The sequence below is a fragment of the Anneissia japonica genome, unplaced genomic scaffold, assembly GCF_011630105.1.
Source record: "Anneissia japonica isolate Jap-2015-1 unplaced genomic scaffold, ASM1163010v1 scaffold287752_len1182401_cov188, whole genome shotgun sequence".
In the NCBI taxonomy this organism is placed as follows: domain Eukaryota; kingdom Metazoa; phylum Echinodermata; class Crinoidea; order Comatulida; family Comatulidae; genus Anneissia; species Anneissia japonica.
Genome location: NW_022687544.1, coordinates 483,899 through 498,031, shown reverse-complemented (window position 1 = coordinate 498,031; position 14,133 = coordinate 483,899). Strand labels below are relative to the sequence as shown.

The 14,133-nt window shown below is 34.4% G+C and overlaps 1 protein-coding gene across 1 annotated transcript in view; it reads left to right on the top strand.

Moving 5' to 3' along the window:
* Nucleotides 1-14,133, top strand: part of LOC117120078 (mucin-5AC-like) — a 30,051-nt gene that overhangs the window by 8,032 nt on the left and 7,886 nt on the right. Inside the window, exons 4-19 of the mRNA XM_033265082.1 lie at nt 1,537-1,583; nt 1,697-2,022; nt 2,318-2,462; nt 3,379-3,546; nt 4,542-4,709; nt 5,094-5,331; nt 5,780-6,067; nt 6,258-6,304; nt 7,102-7,305; nt 7,764-7,948; nt 8,211-8,315; nt 9,169-9,457; nt 10,512-10,688; nt 11,535-11,618; nt 11,903-12,952; nt 13,138-13,309. Of these exons, the coding sequence (XP_033120973.1) occupies nt 1,537-1,583; nt 1,697-2,022; nt 2,318-2,462; nt 3,379-3,546; nt 4,542-4,709; nt 5,094-5,331; nt 5,780-6,067; nt 6,258-6,304; nt 7,102-7,305; nt 7,764-7,948; nt 8,211-8,315; nt 9,169-9,457; nt 10,512-10,688; nt 11,535-11,618; nt 11,903-12,952; nt 13,138-13,309 (3,693 nt within the window). The remainder of the gene's footprint in view (nt 1-1,536; nt 1,584-1,696; nt 2,023-2,317; nt 2,463-3,378; nt 3,547-4,541; nt 4,710-5,093; nt 5,332-5,779; nt 6,068-6,257; nt 6,305-7,101; nt 7,306-7,763; nt 7,949-8,210; nt 8,316-9,168; nt 9,458-10,511; nt 10,689-11,534; nt 11,619-11,902; nt 12,953-13,137; nt 13,310-14,133) is intronic.

Sequence of the window (14,133 nt, the reverse complement as noted above, 5' to 3'; positions counted from 1 at the left end):
TTTTTTTGTTTGTAGCGTTTCATTTTTTTGTTTGCAGCATTTCCTTTTTTGCTTGCAGCTTTTTCTTTTGTTTGCTGGTGTTTTTATTTTTTGCTTGCATCGTTTCTTTATTTGTTTGCTAGTGTTTTTATTTTGTTTGCAGCGTTTCTTTATTTGTTTGCTAGTGTTTCTATTTTTTGTTTGCAGCGTTTCTTTTTTGTTTGCAGCATTTCTTTTTTGTTTTCAGCGTTTCATTTGTTTGTTTGCTGGTGTTTTCTATTTTGTTTGCATCGTTTCCATTTTTGTTTGCATCGTTTCTATTTTTGTTTGCATCATTTCTTTTTTGTTTGCATCATTTCTTTTTTTGTTTGCAGCGTTTCTTTTCTGTTTCCATGATTTCTTTTTTGTTTGTAGCGTTTCTTTTTTGTTTGCAGCATTTCTTTTTCTTTGCAGTGTGTCCCTTGTGGGCCATCGTAGCTCCGCAATGAAGTACCTGTACATGCATTCAATTCTGAGAATGCTTACTCCTTTATTTCATGTATTAGAATATCTATTGTATGACCAATACCCCACACAATAATACGGAATATTTAAAACTAATAAATCAGTCTTGTGTTTCATTTTAGGCCCAAACGTAGGCTTAACCACAGCCACTGAAAATGATGCACGCTGTGTGTATAGCCTAGGCCTGGAAATGCATACCAGTATCTGGTGGTTTGATAAAACACTTCCTCAAAAGCTTTTAGAGTAAGGGCCATATAAAATGAGAGTGGAACTTAATTTATTGACAAACCCAAAATTTTTGCTTAAATGAGAATTTTAGTGTTCAACCTAATTTCTCTATGGTACCCAAATTTTCATGTCACCGGCGCCTACTACTAGGCTAGGCCTTATTTCTTCGCAGACCTATCACAAAATCAAACGTAACAAATTTCCGTCTTATTTTACATTTTTTCATGTTTAGGAATGTCTAAATTCAGTTAAACTAGCAATTTCGTATTTTTATATTTATAAATCTTTATAACATATATTAAAAAAATCAGATTTTTCTTAACTGAAATTTTGCCAGTAATGTGGCTTTAACTTTGTGTATCACATTGCCTGTTGATTGTTAATTGATTATTACTGTTATAGTTTTGTGATTTGCTGCCCTCTGTAGGTTCAACTCACGTTGTCTGTGTGATAGCCTGGGTTCCATGCCCTAATTTTAGGTATACTCACTCTTTATTGCATTTAGTGCGCGCCATACCTAATTTAATTGGCGTCCCATACTCGATTTCTTTTTTTTTATTCCGTCTATAAATTAACTTTCTCGTTGGTGGCGCTGTCCAGAATGAGAAAAATAATAAAAAATAAGAGACTTGTGGCAAGTCTATCTGTGTGAGTGCATACAATGTTGTATTGTTAACTTCTTTTATTTGTTAGGTTTTGATTTCATTCGTTTTTTTTTTCTTCTTTTTACGCACGGTTATGTATGTGTGCCACTATTACAAATGTGTTAATTGCCAAATAACGAATCAATATTGTTTTTTTTCTGTTTTTCATTTTAATTTGCAGTACTTGCAACAGTGGGACATGGCAGTGCACTGAAAATCAATGTGGAGGTAAATACAACAAACATCATATAATAAAATATATAATTTTAAAAAGGTAATATCAAATTTACACGATAAAAACAGACATCTTGAAATCATATTATGTAATTATTTTTCTACAGCTACCTGTTGGACAGCCGGCTTAGGCTTTTTTAAAACATTCGATAGTAAGTTCTACTACCACGAAGGAAACTGCGAGCACTACCTTGTGAAAGACTGTCGAAATGAAGGCTTACCATACGAGATCCGATTGAGTACTGAGAACTGTTATGCAGAAGCCACCGGCGAAGACAACCAGTGCCGCAAAGCTATCAAAATATTACACAAAGGAACTGAAGTTCGTATTGGATATGCAAGTGAAGTGATAGCTGATGGGGAAGAGCTTGCCAACTTCCCGTGGTCGGAATCGGGAATATTCATAGAAAGGCCCGCCTTGCATGTCATCAAGGTATGTATCATTGTATCATAATGATACAAAGGCAGCAGTAACAGGTAGTTCCAGTGAACTAAGCCTACCGTATGGAAGCCAACTGCCAAGTATATTCAGCAGGAAATATCCATATATATGGGATGTCCAAAAGTCACAAAATGATATCTGATCCATATATGTAAAATGTCATTATAATTGTGAACATAATGGCATTTATGTTTTAAAAATTGGAAGAATAATAACCGGCATAGTGCAGTGTTGCAGCAGTAAAGTACAGGTCAAAAATTTTAAGTTTTCATGTTTTTCTTATCAGATAACTTTAGATATAGGATTTGAGATATTGTTTGATGAGAAGGCCCGTGTTCAGATTTTCGCAAGCAATGACCTTGTTGGTGCAACGTGTGGTTTATGTGGGACTTTCAACAACAACATTGCTGATGAATTTCTAATTCCTTCAGGTAGGCCTATGTTGATCTTCACTATTAATGGTTCAGTTATATAATGTTTTGGTGTTTAAAAACAGACAGTTCGTTAGACATACATGGGTGACGATGACGTTATCGCATTAAGGTTGTACGGTAGCCTAATCGAAAGTTTGGGGATTGGAATCTTGACCACTTATTTAAGTTACCCAATGATATAACAATGTTGCATTGATTCTGTCAGCAGAAATGTAATTAGTATCCGATAGGATGAAATTTGAATGTGCTGATAGATGCTACTACAAATGGTCTTCTCCGAAAGGTCCACCTGATTAATCTCAGATAAGCATACTCCAAGTATCGAAATGCAGGCCATCGTGTCTGGATTCAATATTTCGACATTAATTATGTCATCATCAGGAATGATGGTCTTCTCCTCCAGAGAGTTGTGTAGCCATATATAAAATTTGACATGTTAAGTAAATTGACATGTCAAATAAAAGGTAATATGTACTTATTAGAACATTGTTTAAATAGGTACAATAGTATTAATCTTTTTTGAAACCCAGTCAATAGTTGGTAAGTTCTGCGGTTTGAGTGAAAGCGCTTTCCAAACGGTAAGTTAAATAAAACTCTTGCATCTTAGTGTTTGAGTTTAGTTGACATAGATTGTTGAAGTTAATGCAGTTCAAGGAGCAAAATGTGGGAGCTGGCTTGGAGCATACAGTATAATTATTGAGAAAGCCAGGAACCACGTCATGATGAATGTTGAAAAGAAATTCAAAAAGACTTTGAAACTTTAGGATAATCAAAACATGATATATTGCTAGTGGTTTCCTATTGTGAAAGGAGGTAAAGCTTGATTTTAATCAAAATGGTTACAATACTACATATAATAATCAGAAACATGGCTAATTGTTATAAAGTATTTGTTATTAATTATTTGTTTTAGGAGCTGTGGAAACAAACAAAGACTCTTTCTGGAATAACTGGTTGGTGGATTCAACATGTATTCCAAGTTACACCCCCATTGTTCCATCATGTATTGTATACGAGGAGATGCAACCAGTAGCGAACGAACTTTGCGCCAACATATTGAATCCATTAGGCCCATTTGCAGGTAAATTGGTGGCAAAGCAAAATGCTAAGATCTCTAACTGTTTTGTTTATTTTTGTTGTCATCAAAAACAGCCTTCAGATAGTTCTTGACACTGTAGATCAGTTATTAATTATTAAACATTTTGAGGGGGAGCAGAATCTTTTTGAGTGATAGTATATATTTTTACTCTAGATATCTTCGATCATTGGTGTGTTAATGTTTCCTTGAAATTGTTGTTTCTATAGTCGAAAAAATAAATGAAACAAAATGAAAAATGGTGCAATAAAAAGTAATGTACATTAGTGCATGTAGGCTACTGCCAATTTAAAATATCACGTCCATATATATCCATGCGCGCCATAGGCTACATTTAGTTTTTTTCTAATTGGCCTATTCGCAACAAACTTTACCACAGGTAATAACGACAAGTAAAATGTATACAATATCTATTGAAACACATAAATCATTTCTTTAAAAAAAAAAAATTAAAATAATAATAATAATAATAATAATAATAATAATAATGTTGTTACTAAAACTTGCCTTAAGGGGAAATTAAACAATGCAGAAATTAGAGAACAATTGAAAAAAAAACGATTAAAGGAACATAACATGACGTTAAGGGAAAATAACACAAAATATATTCCCTATTGTTGTGTCTTCTTAATAATGTGACCATTATAAGTATTTTTTTTATAATAATAATAATAATAATAATAATAATAATAATAATAATAATAATAATAATAATAATAATAATAATAATAATAATTATTATTATTATTATTATTATTATTATTACATAAGGTGGTTATATTATTAATTCCCAGCAATTATTAATTATTTAAATACTTATATTTTGGGTTTTCACATAGTTTTCCATAGTTTTCCTATTGTATCAATCTTTCACATTCAACCATTAAAAATATGTGTTGTTATCAATGTTTTTATTCTAACATATTTTTGTATTTTGTCATCACATCATATATCTTACATCATTTTCTTCACATGTTCAGCCTGTCATGCAAAAATTGACCCGAATCCGTACTACGCTACTTGCCAGTCGGACGTCTGCAGTTGTACAGATGCCTCCTCTTGCCACTGTAGCATTTATTCACAGTATGCTGCAGATTGTAGCGCCAAACTTGTTAAAGTATCATGGAGATTAATAACAAAGGGATGTCGTAAGTTCTTGCTGCTGGTTTTGGGATTTTTTTTTATCCCATATTTTAGCATCTCGCTTTTTTTTTAATTCAAATTCTTTTGTTGTAAAGCTTAATAATTGCATTAAGTGCTTAACTATATGTGTCATATTTGATTGAATTTCTGACTTAAATATGGAATATTTTAATTTGTTTAAAGCTGTACAGTTAAATATGCTTATGTGTAACCATAATTTTTCCAATTTCTCTATGTTGAATACATGTAATCCTCTTATAATACATTACATCAGTAGTTGTGATTATGAGACTGATCCATTCAAAAGGCATCTGTCATTGATTTCGGTTGAGAATGATATTGTTGCAGTATCAACCATTTGATGGTATTGTTATTTGACTGTTTTGTAGATGTTAAATGCCCCAGCGGAACGGAATACAACGAATGCCACAATTCATGCAATTCGTCGTGTAGATCCCAGGTGTCCGATGTGCAATGCCATGACACATGTGTAGCCGGATGCTCATGTCCTCCTGGTCAGGTCTTTGACGCCAATGGCAACTGCATCCCAGCAGATAGATGTCATTGTGAGGCTTTCGGGCGCATATTCGATGCTACTGATGTGCTTAGCCTAGACTGCAGTACTTGGTAAATTTATGTTTCTTCCTAATGTGTTCTGACTTGCGACTTGCTATTCCATAATATATTTTCTTTTTTCTCGTTTTTATAGAGTGTATAATTGAATGTATGACTGGTCTACTGGTCATTCTTTCATTACTTGTTTGATTGGTGGCTCAAGCAGGCAATTTCACTGTGTAGTCATACCATTCCAATCGTCGGTGCTTTATTCTTTTTGCTCAATTATTCTTGATTTGCCATGCTTTACAGATTCATATTACTCTATCTTTCTGTTAACTTTATGTTTATCATTGTCCACAATGTTTTGGTATGAAAGAAATTTAAATAGAAAATAAAATTCTATAAAAAAAAAACCCAACAGACATACTGTACACCACAACCTGTACATGCATCTCAAAATAATAATGATGTAAAATATTTAAATACCAATTAATTTTGCGTTCAAATCTTGATGTAGCACGTGCGATAAAGGTTCATGGAGCTGTGAACCAGCAGGTTGCACCTGTGGTGAAAATGCAGAGTACAGTAACTGTATGATGCCACGTCAGTGTCAGAAAACTTGTGCAAATATTGGAAGTGATGCAGTGTGCCCCGACACAGCTTGTTTTCCCGGATGTCAATGTTCTCCTGGTTATGTCCTAGATGAAGGATCCGGAAGATGTGTTCTTCCAGTGGACTGTTCCTGCTATCATGGAGGAGTAGCCTATCCATCCGAATCAGAAGCAAATCTTGGCTGCAAAAGTTGGTAAGTAGGTTGTACGATCTTATCGTCTATTTAATGACGCTAACTTCAAATACAGTTCTAAATGACTTAATATGATCATATTGTGTAGGCCTACTTTACAATTCTATTTGTAAAAATTTGTGAAGTTGACAATGGTAAAAAACACCGTAATATTTTGTTAAAATAAAAACCTAGAATTAATTACTTTCAGCTTTTGTTCCGGTGGCAAGTGGACTTGTAACGATACAGAATGTCAAGGTAAATATAAAATAATTTGTTCTGTTTCATTTTGTATCTTTACATTATAGCCACTAACACAGGCCTACATAAAATGCATTCTTTCTGTATATGAAAGTGGGATAAATAATTTTATATACTGTATATCAAGTGCTAATATTGATCGGATAGTTGATACAATTTTAACATAAATTGTTTCTATATTCAAGCACTTTGTCAGCTGTTTATATAATACCTAATGATTGATTTTTATATTATTGAAAAGGGGCTGGTAAACACAATGGGCTTCGAGTCTGCTACCAGCCCCTTAGCAAATGTTTGTCCTATTTTCTTGTAACTGTTGTGTTGGTTGATGCTTGATTGTATGATTGCCAATAAAGATTTAGGATAAAGAGATAAACTGTAAACCATCTTTTTGTAATGCTCGATGTGAATACATGATTGGGTTTGTCAATGCGATGTGAAAGAACTTGAGGATCACATTTTAAACAGTTGAATTGAATTCAATCAAATTCTTTTTTCATCATCAAATCATTTTCAATTTACAAATAAAAAAATATTTAAAAATTGGATAAAAGATGAAAAGGACCTTCATTAAACTCTAATGTGCCTTTAAAATGAAGACCTGGATGTACTGTAGTAAAATTGTTTAACCATAGAGATAAAAACACAAATTCACAAGTAAACAAGACAATACAACCTAACCTAACATGATACATTTTAAAATACAATACACTGTATGTACCTTCTTTTCTACTTTCCAAGTCTGTTCCCTAGTGTTCTCATCTTTTAACTACAGTATTATTATATGCTTTAAGGTTCCTGTATGGCGTGGGGTGATTCACATTTTAAAAGTTTTGATGGCCGAATGTTCGACTTTACTGGCGACTGTCAATATGATTTTATCAGCGTAGATGATTTTGATAAGAAGATCAAATTCAATATTGGAATACGAAATCAAGTGTGTAGCTCTTCTGGCTTGACATGTCTCAAAGCTATCATCATTAAGCAGTATGATCAAGGTATTTCATAATTTCTTTTAATTAAAACCTCTATGCTTTTCTATTTGATATATAGTGAGAATGTAGGAAATATCATTGACAAAATCTTATGGCATTATCAGATGTTCATTATACTTGGAATAGAAAAAGACATTGTCAAAATGTATGTCGGTACTGTACTGCAGTATTATAATTAAGGTGCAGATACACAGAATTTGATTTTTAGGTTCTATAAAAGCTTACAATACCGATCAGAAAACCGGATCAGTGTGTATTAATAGGGACTCTGGTGTTCAGGGCTTTGGATTTCGGTTTGGATCCGATACAGCTTTATTCATAAAAATTATAAATACTATATATCACATTAATTTATTTTTATTTTAAGTTTTAGGGAATTATACTTTTTGAAACAGAAGGTAGTTCGTTGCAATTATATTTATTATGAAATATCACTAATTAAGCCTAAATTTGTTATTCAGTTACAGATGTGTGGAATACGTTAAGGCTTGTACAAGGTGCGCCTGTGATTGCACCAAGTCACAATGGATTCAATGTCAAGCAGCGTGGTAAATATGTGATTGTGGACTCATGTCTTGGCTACTCAGTTTTATGGAACAGAGGAACATGGTTACAAGTTAAGGCTCAACCTTTCCTAAGAAACAAGGTATTATTTAATTTTTTACTTAATTATTTTAAAAAAATAGTAATTTAGTGATTGCCATCCCTTTTTGCAAAGTTTACCTCACATTATCACATGTATTGTGATGTAATGCTTTTTTCCAATTTAAAATAAAATTTACCAGTTAACATTAGTTATGATGATCCTGATAAACCTTCATGTTTTGTTTAATTTGTGTCATACAATGTAGTGCAATAAATACAAATAAGTAAAATATGTAAACTTCTTATTTCTATCATTGCCATAGGTTCGTGGGTTGTGTGGCAATTTCGATGGAGATCAGTCAAACGATTTTCAAACACGAGACGGACTGGATGTCATATCATCATTGGAATTCGGAAACAGCTGGAAGGTATGTTCGTATTATATGAAAGTAGATGGTGTTTTTCTTCAGCATGTGTTCACCATGCTTTTGATTATTTTTAAATACCGTATTTATTTGAATAAACGCCCCGCTTTGAATAGACACACCCTAAAAAAAACCTCTCTAGTGCCTCATTTGGAATAAACGCCTCCCTCAAATATATTCCCCAGGTGTTTACTTTTTCTCGAATAAACACCCCCTAAAAAAATTTTATAGAAGCAACATCGTTGCCAACATTTTCTATTATGTTCTACTACAGTAGAGTTATATATTTTTTTAACTTGGTTCCGATTAATAATTTTTATGATCACAAAATAACACATTTTGAAGCTAAATACATGTTGTTGTCCCCTTCCCCTCTCCAAAATATAGATGTGTGTTTATGAAATCTTTTAATCGATCTCTAATATAATACGTTGATGTATATTTAAGTGTATTCAAATGAAACATCCTGTATTCAATTTTATAATTGTAAAAATGTTGCCACTTTATTTCATACAATTTATATTTACAATAATTTTTTAGGTATTTTATTGCATCAGTATTTTAAATTAATATCAAATGACTTTCTAAAGGGGAAGGGCATTTATTTACAGTTTGCCGAAAAGTGTATGGTTAAAATTAAAGGAACGGTCATTTTGTAGCGGCGGCTTAGTGGCGGGGTCTTCACAGAACGACTGAAGATCGAGCAATTTTTTATGGAATATCAATGTCAACGGTTGTTTAATAAGTTATAAGCAGTAGACACTCCAGAAAATACATGATTAGATAAGGTCAATATAACAGTAACTAAATCGAAGCATCTCTGATTATCTATTATATTTGATTATATTTTTCGAAGGTGCATAGAACCTGTCCTGATACGAGCCCAATTGAGGTAGACTCTTGTGCGTCTTCTTCACATATGAAGTTGTGGGCACAGAAAAAATGCAGCGTTATCACAGGATTAACGTTTCAAGTATGCCACGGTCATGTTTCTCCAGAACCTTTCTATGAGAAATGTGTCTCCGATACATGTGCTTGTGATTTTGGTGGTGAATGTGAATGTACATGTACTGCTATTGCTGCGTACGCCCAAGAATGTAACGACAATGGTGTGCACATTTCATGGAGGTCTGATAAACTATGTCGTAAGTACTATGACATTTTTCAAACCTTTAAGTAAAATACAACCAAAACACTGTGTTAATTTCCTGTACTGTATCTAAAATAAATTCAACAGCAAGTACAGTATGTTAATAGCCTCCAAATTCAGGAAAGAAATTTATTTATTTCAACAATATTTTACGGGGGTGGTCCATCCAGCCGGAGCTGATCATTAGGGACCCTCAATACATAACACAAGTAACAAAGGAAATATAAAAAAGAAATTATTACATATAAATATATTATATAAATAAAAATTTTTATTAAAATCAAATTGACTATAAAATAATTAAAAGCAGAATAAAAAGGCACAAAAAAAAGCAAAAAATAACGAAGTTAAAAATAAAATTAAAAAAAAAATTATATATATTTATAAGAAATGAAACTCTATACACATCTTCTGAGATGTGGAGTTCCTTTCTGCAGAAACAAGTATTGGAAAGTGACCAAAGGACTAAACAAGGTCTCTATGCGCTTAACAATATTGAAGTCAAGAAAACAAAGAAAAAAGCCGGGAAAAAAAAAACACAAAGCTAGCACCCAAACCGAAGAATGGGATTACACCATCACCGCCAACCGGAGATCTGTGTTTATGTACTCCGGTTAGCATCGGTTAAGTCTTGATCTTTTCTGGGATCAGGTGCCTCCTAACTTGGAACAAACAACACCAGCTAGCGAAGTGAAACAGAGAAATTGAAAAAAAAAAAGTAGTTATAAAGATGCAAATAGAAAAGTTTTGAGTCGCTTCTTAAAGATGTCAATTAACGCAGATTCACGGACTTCAACGGGTAGTGCATTCCACATTTTTGGAGCCTAACACGAAGTGAACTCTCACCATATGTTTTCGAATGGCACCTAGGAACAATCAAAGTTGATGCACCTGTAGTTGATCTGAGTGCTCGGGAACAAGTGGATGAGCGTAGTCTGAGAAGATCTTGCATGTACATGCATGTGATAGGTTATAGAGCGATTTGTAACAAAAATATTACCTTTTATGGCGTAGCAGAAAAGCCAGTAAAAATTTGTGTTTCATTTTAGCAATGCAATGTAACGGTGGAGAATCCTGTCTTATGTACAGCCCATGTGTCGATATCTGTGGTGGTATGTGTATAGAAGGTTGCTGCCCTAAGAATTCATTATTATACAATGGAGTCTGTATTGAACCTGATATGGAATGCCCAAGTTGCAACGGGTATCCAGTTGCACAATATTATGGTAAGGCCTTTTGGTGTTTTATGAAAAGATAACTGTTGGATTATTCAATAATACAAATAATTTTGATGTTCAAATTATTACATATTATATAGCAATGCTTAGCCTACAGTATGTGCCTAAATATAAAAAAAAAAATCACCCACTCCTAGTCATTATTCTCTTTATCTTCATTATCATCATCATCATCATCGAAATTGACAACATAACGTCAATCACCACCACCATGACTATCAGCATTACATTCAGTATTATAACTACCATTATCAACCATACAGTGACCAATAAATACTCTCATCAGTTATCCCAACTCCACCGCCACTACCATCATCATCGTCATCATCATTATTACCATCACAATCTGCCAGATAAAGTGCTTGTAGTATGACCGTTAAAACATACAATCCTTAACCTTGTTTTAGTCACACAAATCACTGCTAATCCTAATGTACATAACTAGATGGTTATTAGTAAAAGCATCTACCAATACACATTTCATATTTCAAAATTATAGTAATCTAGATAAATGGAAATAAGTTCAATGTTCGACTATGCCTTTTTTTACTATTCTCTCTCCTTCCAGGAGTACATGCGGGTAAAAGGCAGAGTGCTTCACATCTACAAAAAATGACACTAATCACTACTGTCAGTCATCTTCATTATCGTCAACACTTACTGTACATCATCATCAAGGATTATTCTCATTATAAAAAACCATAGCAACGATATGATTATTCTTTATTATCCTTATAATCAATCATCAATAAAATGCAATGTTCACAAATTAGTATTCGCACACGTTCTATGGTGAATTTACTATTAGGTATTCCATGAACATTTTCTTTACAGGTATTCAATATAGTTATCATTATTATGAATTATACTGGACTGTCATTGGTGGTTATAAGGTGTCATGGTCATACATGGGAAACGGTGAGTTTTTTTTAAGATTTACTAAAAAAATAATACACAGAATGACAGATAATTTAACAGAACGGGCAAAAAATAATAACTTTAAACTTTAAATGAACTTAAAAGAATTAAGATATACTAAAAAAAATAATACACAGAATGACAGATAATTTAATGGAACGGGCAAACAATAATAAATTTAAAATTAAAATGAACTTAAAAGAATGTATATTATAAATACACACCTAAATTTCCTATAATATAATATTCCTACAATTTAAAGCCAATATTTGTATTTATTGCAGCGTATTGTTGGACACAGTGGTTTGACGACGAAAACGGTAGCAATATATCTCCTTCTGTTGCATTTGAGAATGAATCTATCGACGATATCTTTTTACAATATCCAACCATGAGCTGTCAGAAGCCTACAGGAATCCAATGTCAAACAATTGATGGACTTGCATATGATAAGACATCACAAACAGTAAAATGTGATATTAACTTTGGCTTAAGTTGTTCGAATAGTGAAGGACAAACATGTTTTAACTACAGGATTAGACTGATATGCCCTGAATTATGTAGCCAACATATAATTGCTGATTCTGATGTCATAGTCGGTCCTGCTGAAGTTGATGCTGGAACAACTACCGGAGCAGCAGGTTCTGAAACCGGCTCAACTAGTTCTACAGAAGGATCCAAAATGGAGAGTGGAAATACCTCTAGAACAACAGCTGGTACTGACGGTACAGGTGCGTCAAAGACAGGTGAAGGAAGCTCAAGTGGAACAACAACCGGATCAAATGGTGAAGGTACAAAGTCAACAGACTCTACGGGAAGTTCACAAACAACTGGAGGCGCCAGTGGAACAAAAACCGAAACGGATGGTACAGATTCAGGAACAAGTTCTACAGGAGGATCTCAAACGGATGAAGGAAGCTCAAGCGGAACAACAACCGGAACCCATGAAACTGATTCTGGATCAACAGATACTACAGGAGAAACACAAACAAGTGGAGGTACCAGTGGAACAGCAACTGGAACAAATGGTGCTAATTCTGGTTCAACAGTTTCTACAGGAGAAACACACACGACTGGAGACGCAAGTGGAACAACCACTGGAACCCATGAAACTGATTCTGGATCAACAGGGGAAACACAAACGAGTGGAGGTACCAGTGAAACAGCAACCGGAACAGATGGTACTGATGCTGGTACAAAAGACTCTACAGCTGATTCCCCAACAACTGGAGGCACCAGTGGAACAACAACCACAACAGAAGGTACAGACTCTGGATCTACAGGAGGTTCCCAATCGAGTGGAACTACCGGTGGATCAACAACTACTGTAACAGGTACCATTACATTCTTAAAATTAATCTACATTTGTTATATACTTACTGTATCATAGCCTAATAATAAAAATAGAATTAAATAAGAAATCTGCACCTTTTTCAAGCACATGTTCTTTCATACCTCTTTCATCTACCAAATAACTGATACAAAAAACTTGTAAACAGTATTTCCTTTATCTTTATAGAATATTGTTGGACTCAATGGTTCGACGATGAAAATGGTGGTGATATATCAGCCTCAGTGGTATACGAGAATGAATCTATTGAAGAAATCTTTGCACGATATCCAACCATAAGCTGTCAGAAACCTACTGGAATCCAATGTCAAACAATTGATGGAATTGCATATGACAAGACATCACAAGTTGTGCAGTGCGACACAAGCTTTGGTTTAAGATGTTCGAATAATGAAGGACAAACATGTTTGAACTATCAGATTCGACTCATATGCGCTGAATTGTGTAGCAAACATGTAATAACGGATTCTGGTACGATAGTCGGTCCAGGTGAAGTTGATGCTGAAACAACGACCGGAACAGAAGGTTCTGAAAGTGGCCCAACTGGTCCTACTGAAGGAACCAAAGTAGGTGGAGACACTTCTGGAACAACAAGTGATACTGACAGTACAGGCTCCGGAACTTCTCATTCACCAGGTGGGTCGGAGACAAGTGAAGGAGGCTCAACCGGAACAACAACCGGAACCAATGAAACTGATTCTGGATCAACAGATACTACAGGAGAAACACAAACAAGTGGAGGTGCCAGTGGAACAGCAACAGGAACAGATGGTACTGATTCTGGTTCAACAGTTTCTACAGGAGAAACACACACAACTGGAGACGCAAGTGGAACAACCACTGGAACCCATGAAACTGATTCTGGATCAACAGATACTACAGGGGAAACACAAACGAGTGGAGGTACCAGTGGAACAGCAACCGGAACCCATGAAACAGATTCTGGATCAACAGATACTACAGGAGAAACACAAACAAGTGGAGGTGCCAGTGGAACAGCAACAGGAACAGATGGTACTGATTCTGGTTCAACAGTTTCTACAGGAGAAACACATACGAGTGGAGACGCAAGTGGAACAACCACCGGAACCCATGAAACTGATTCTGGATCAACAGATACTACAGGGGAAACACAAACGAGTGGAGGTACAAGTGGAACTGCAA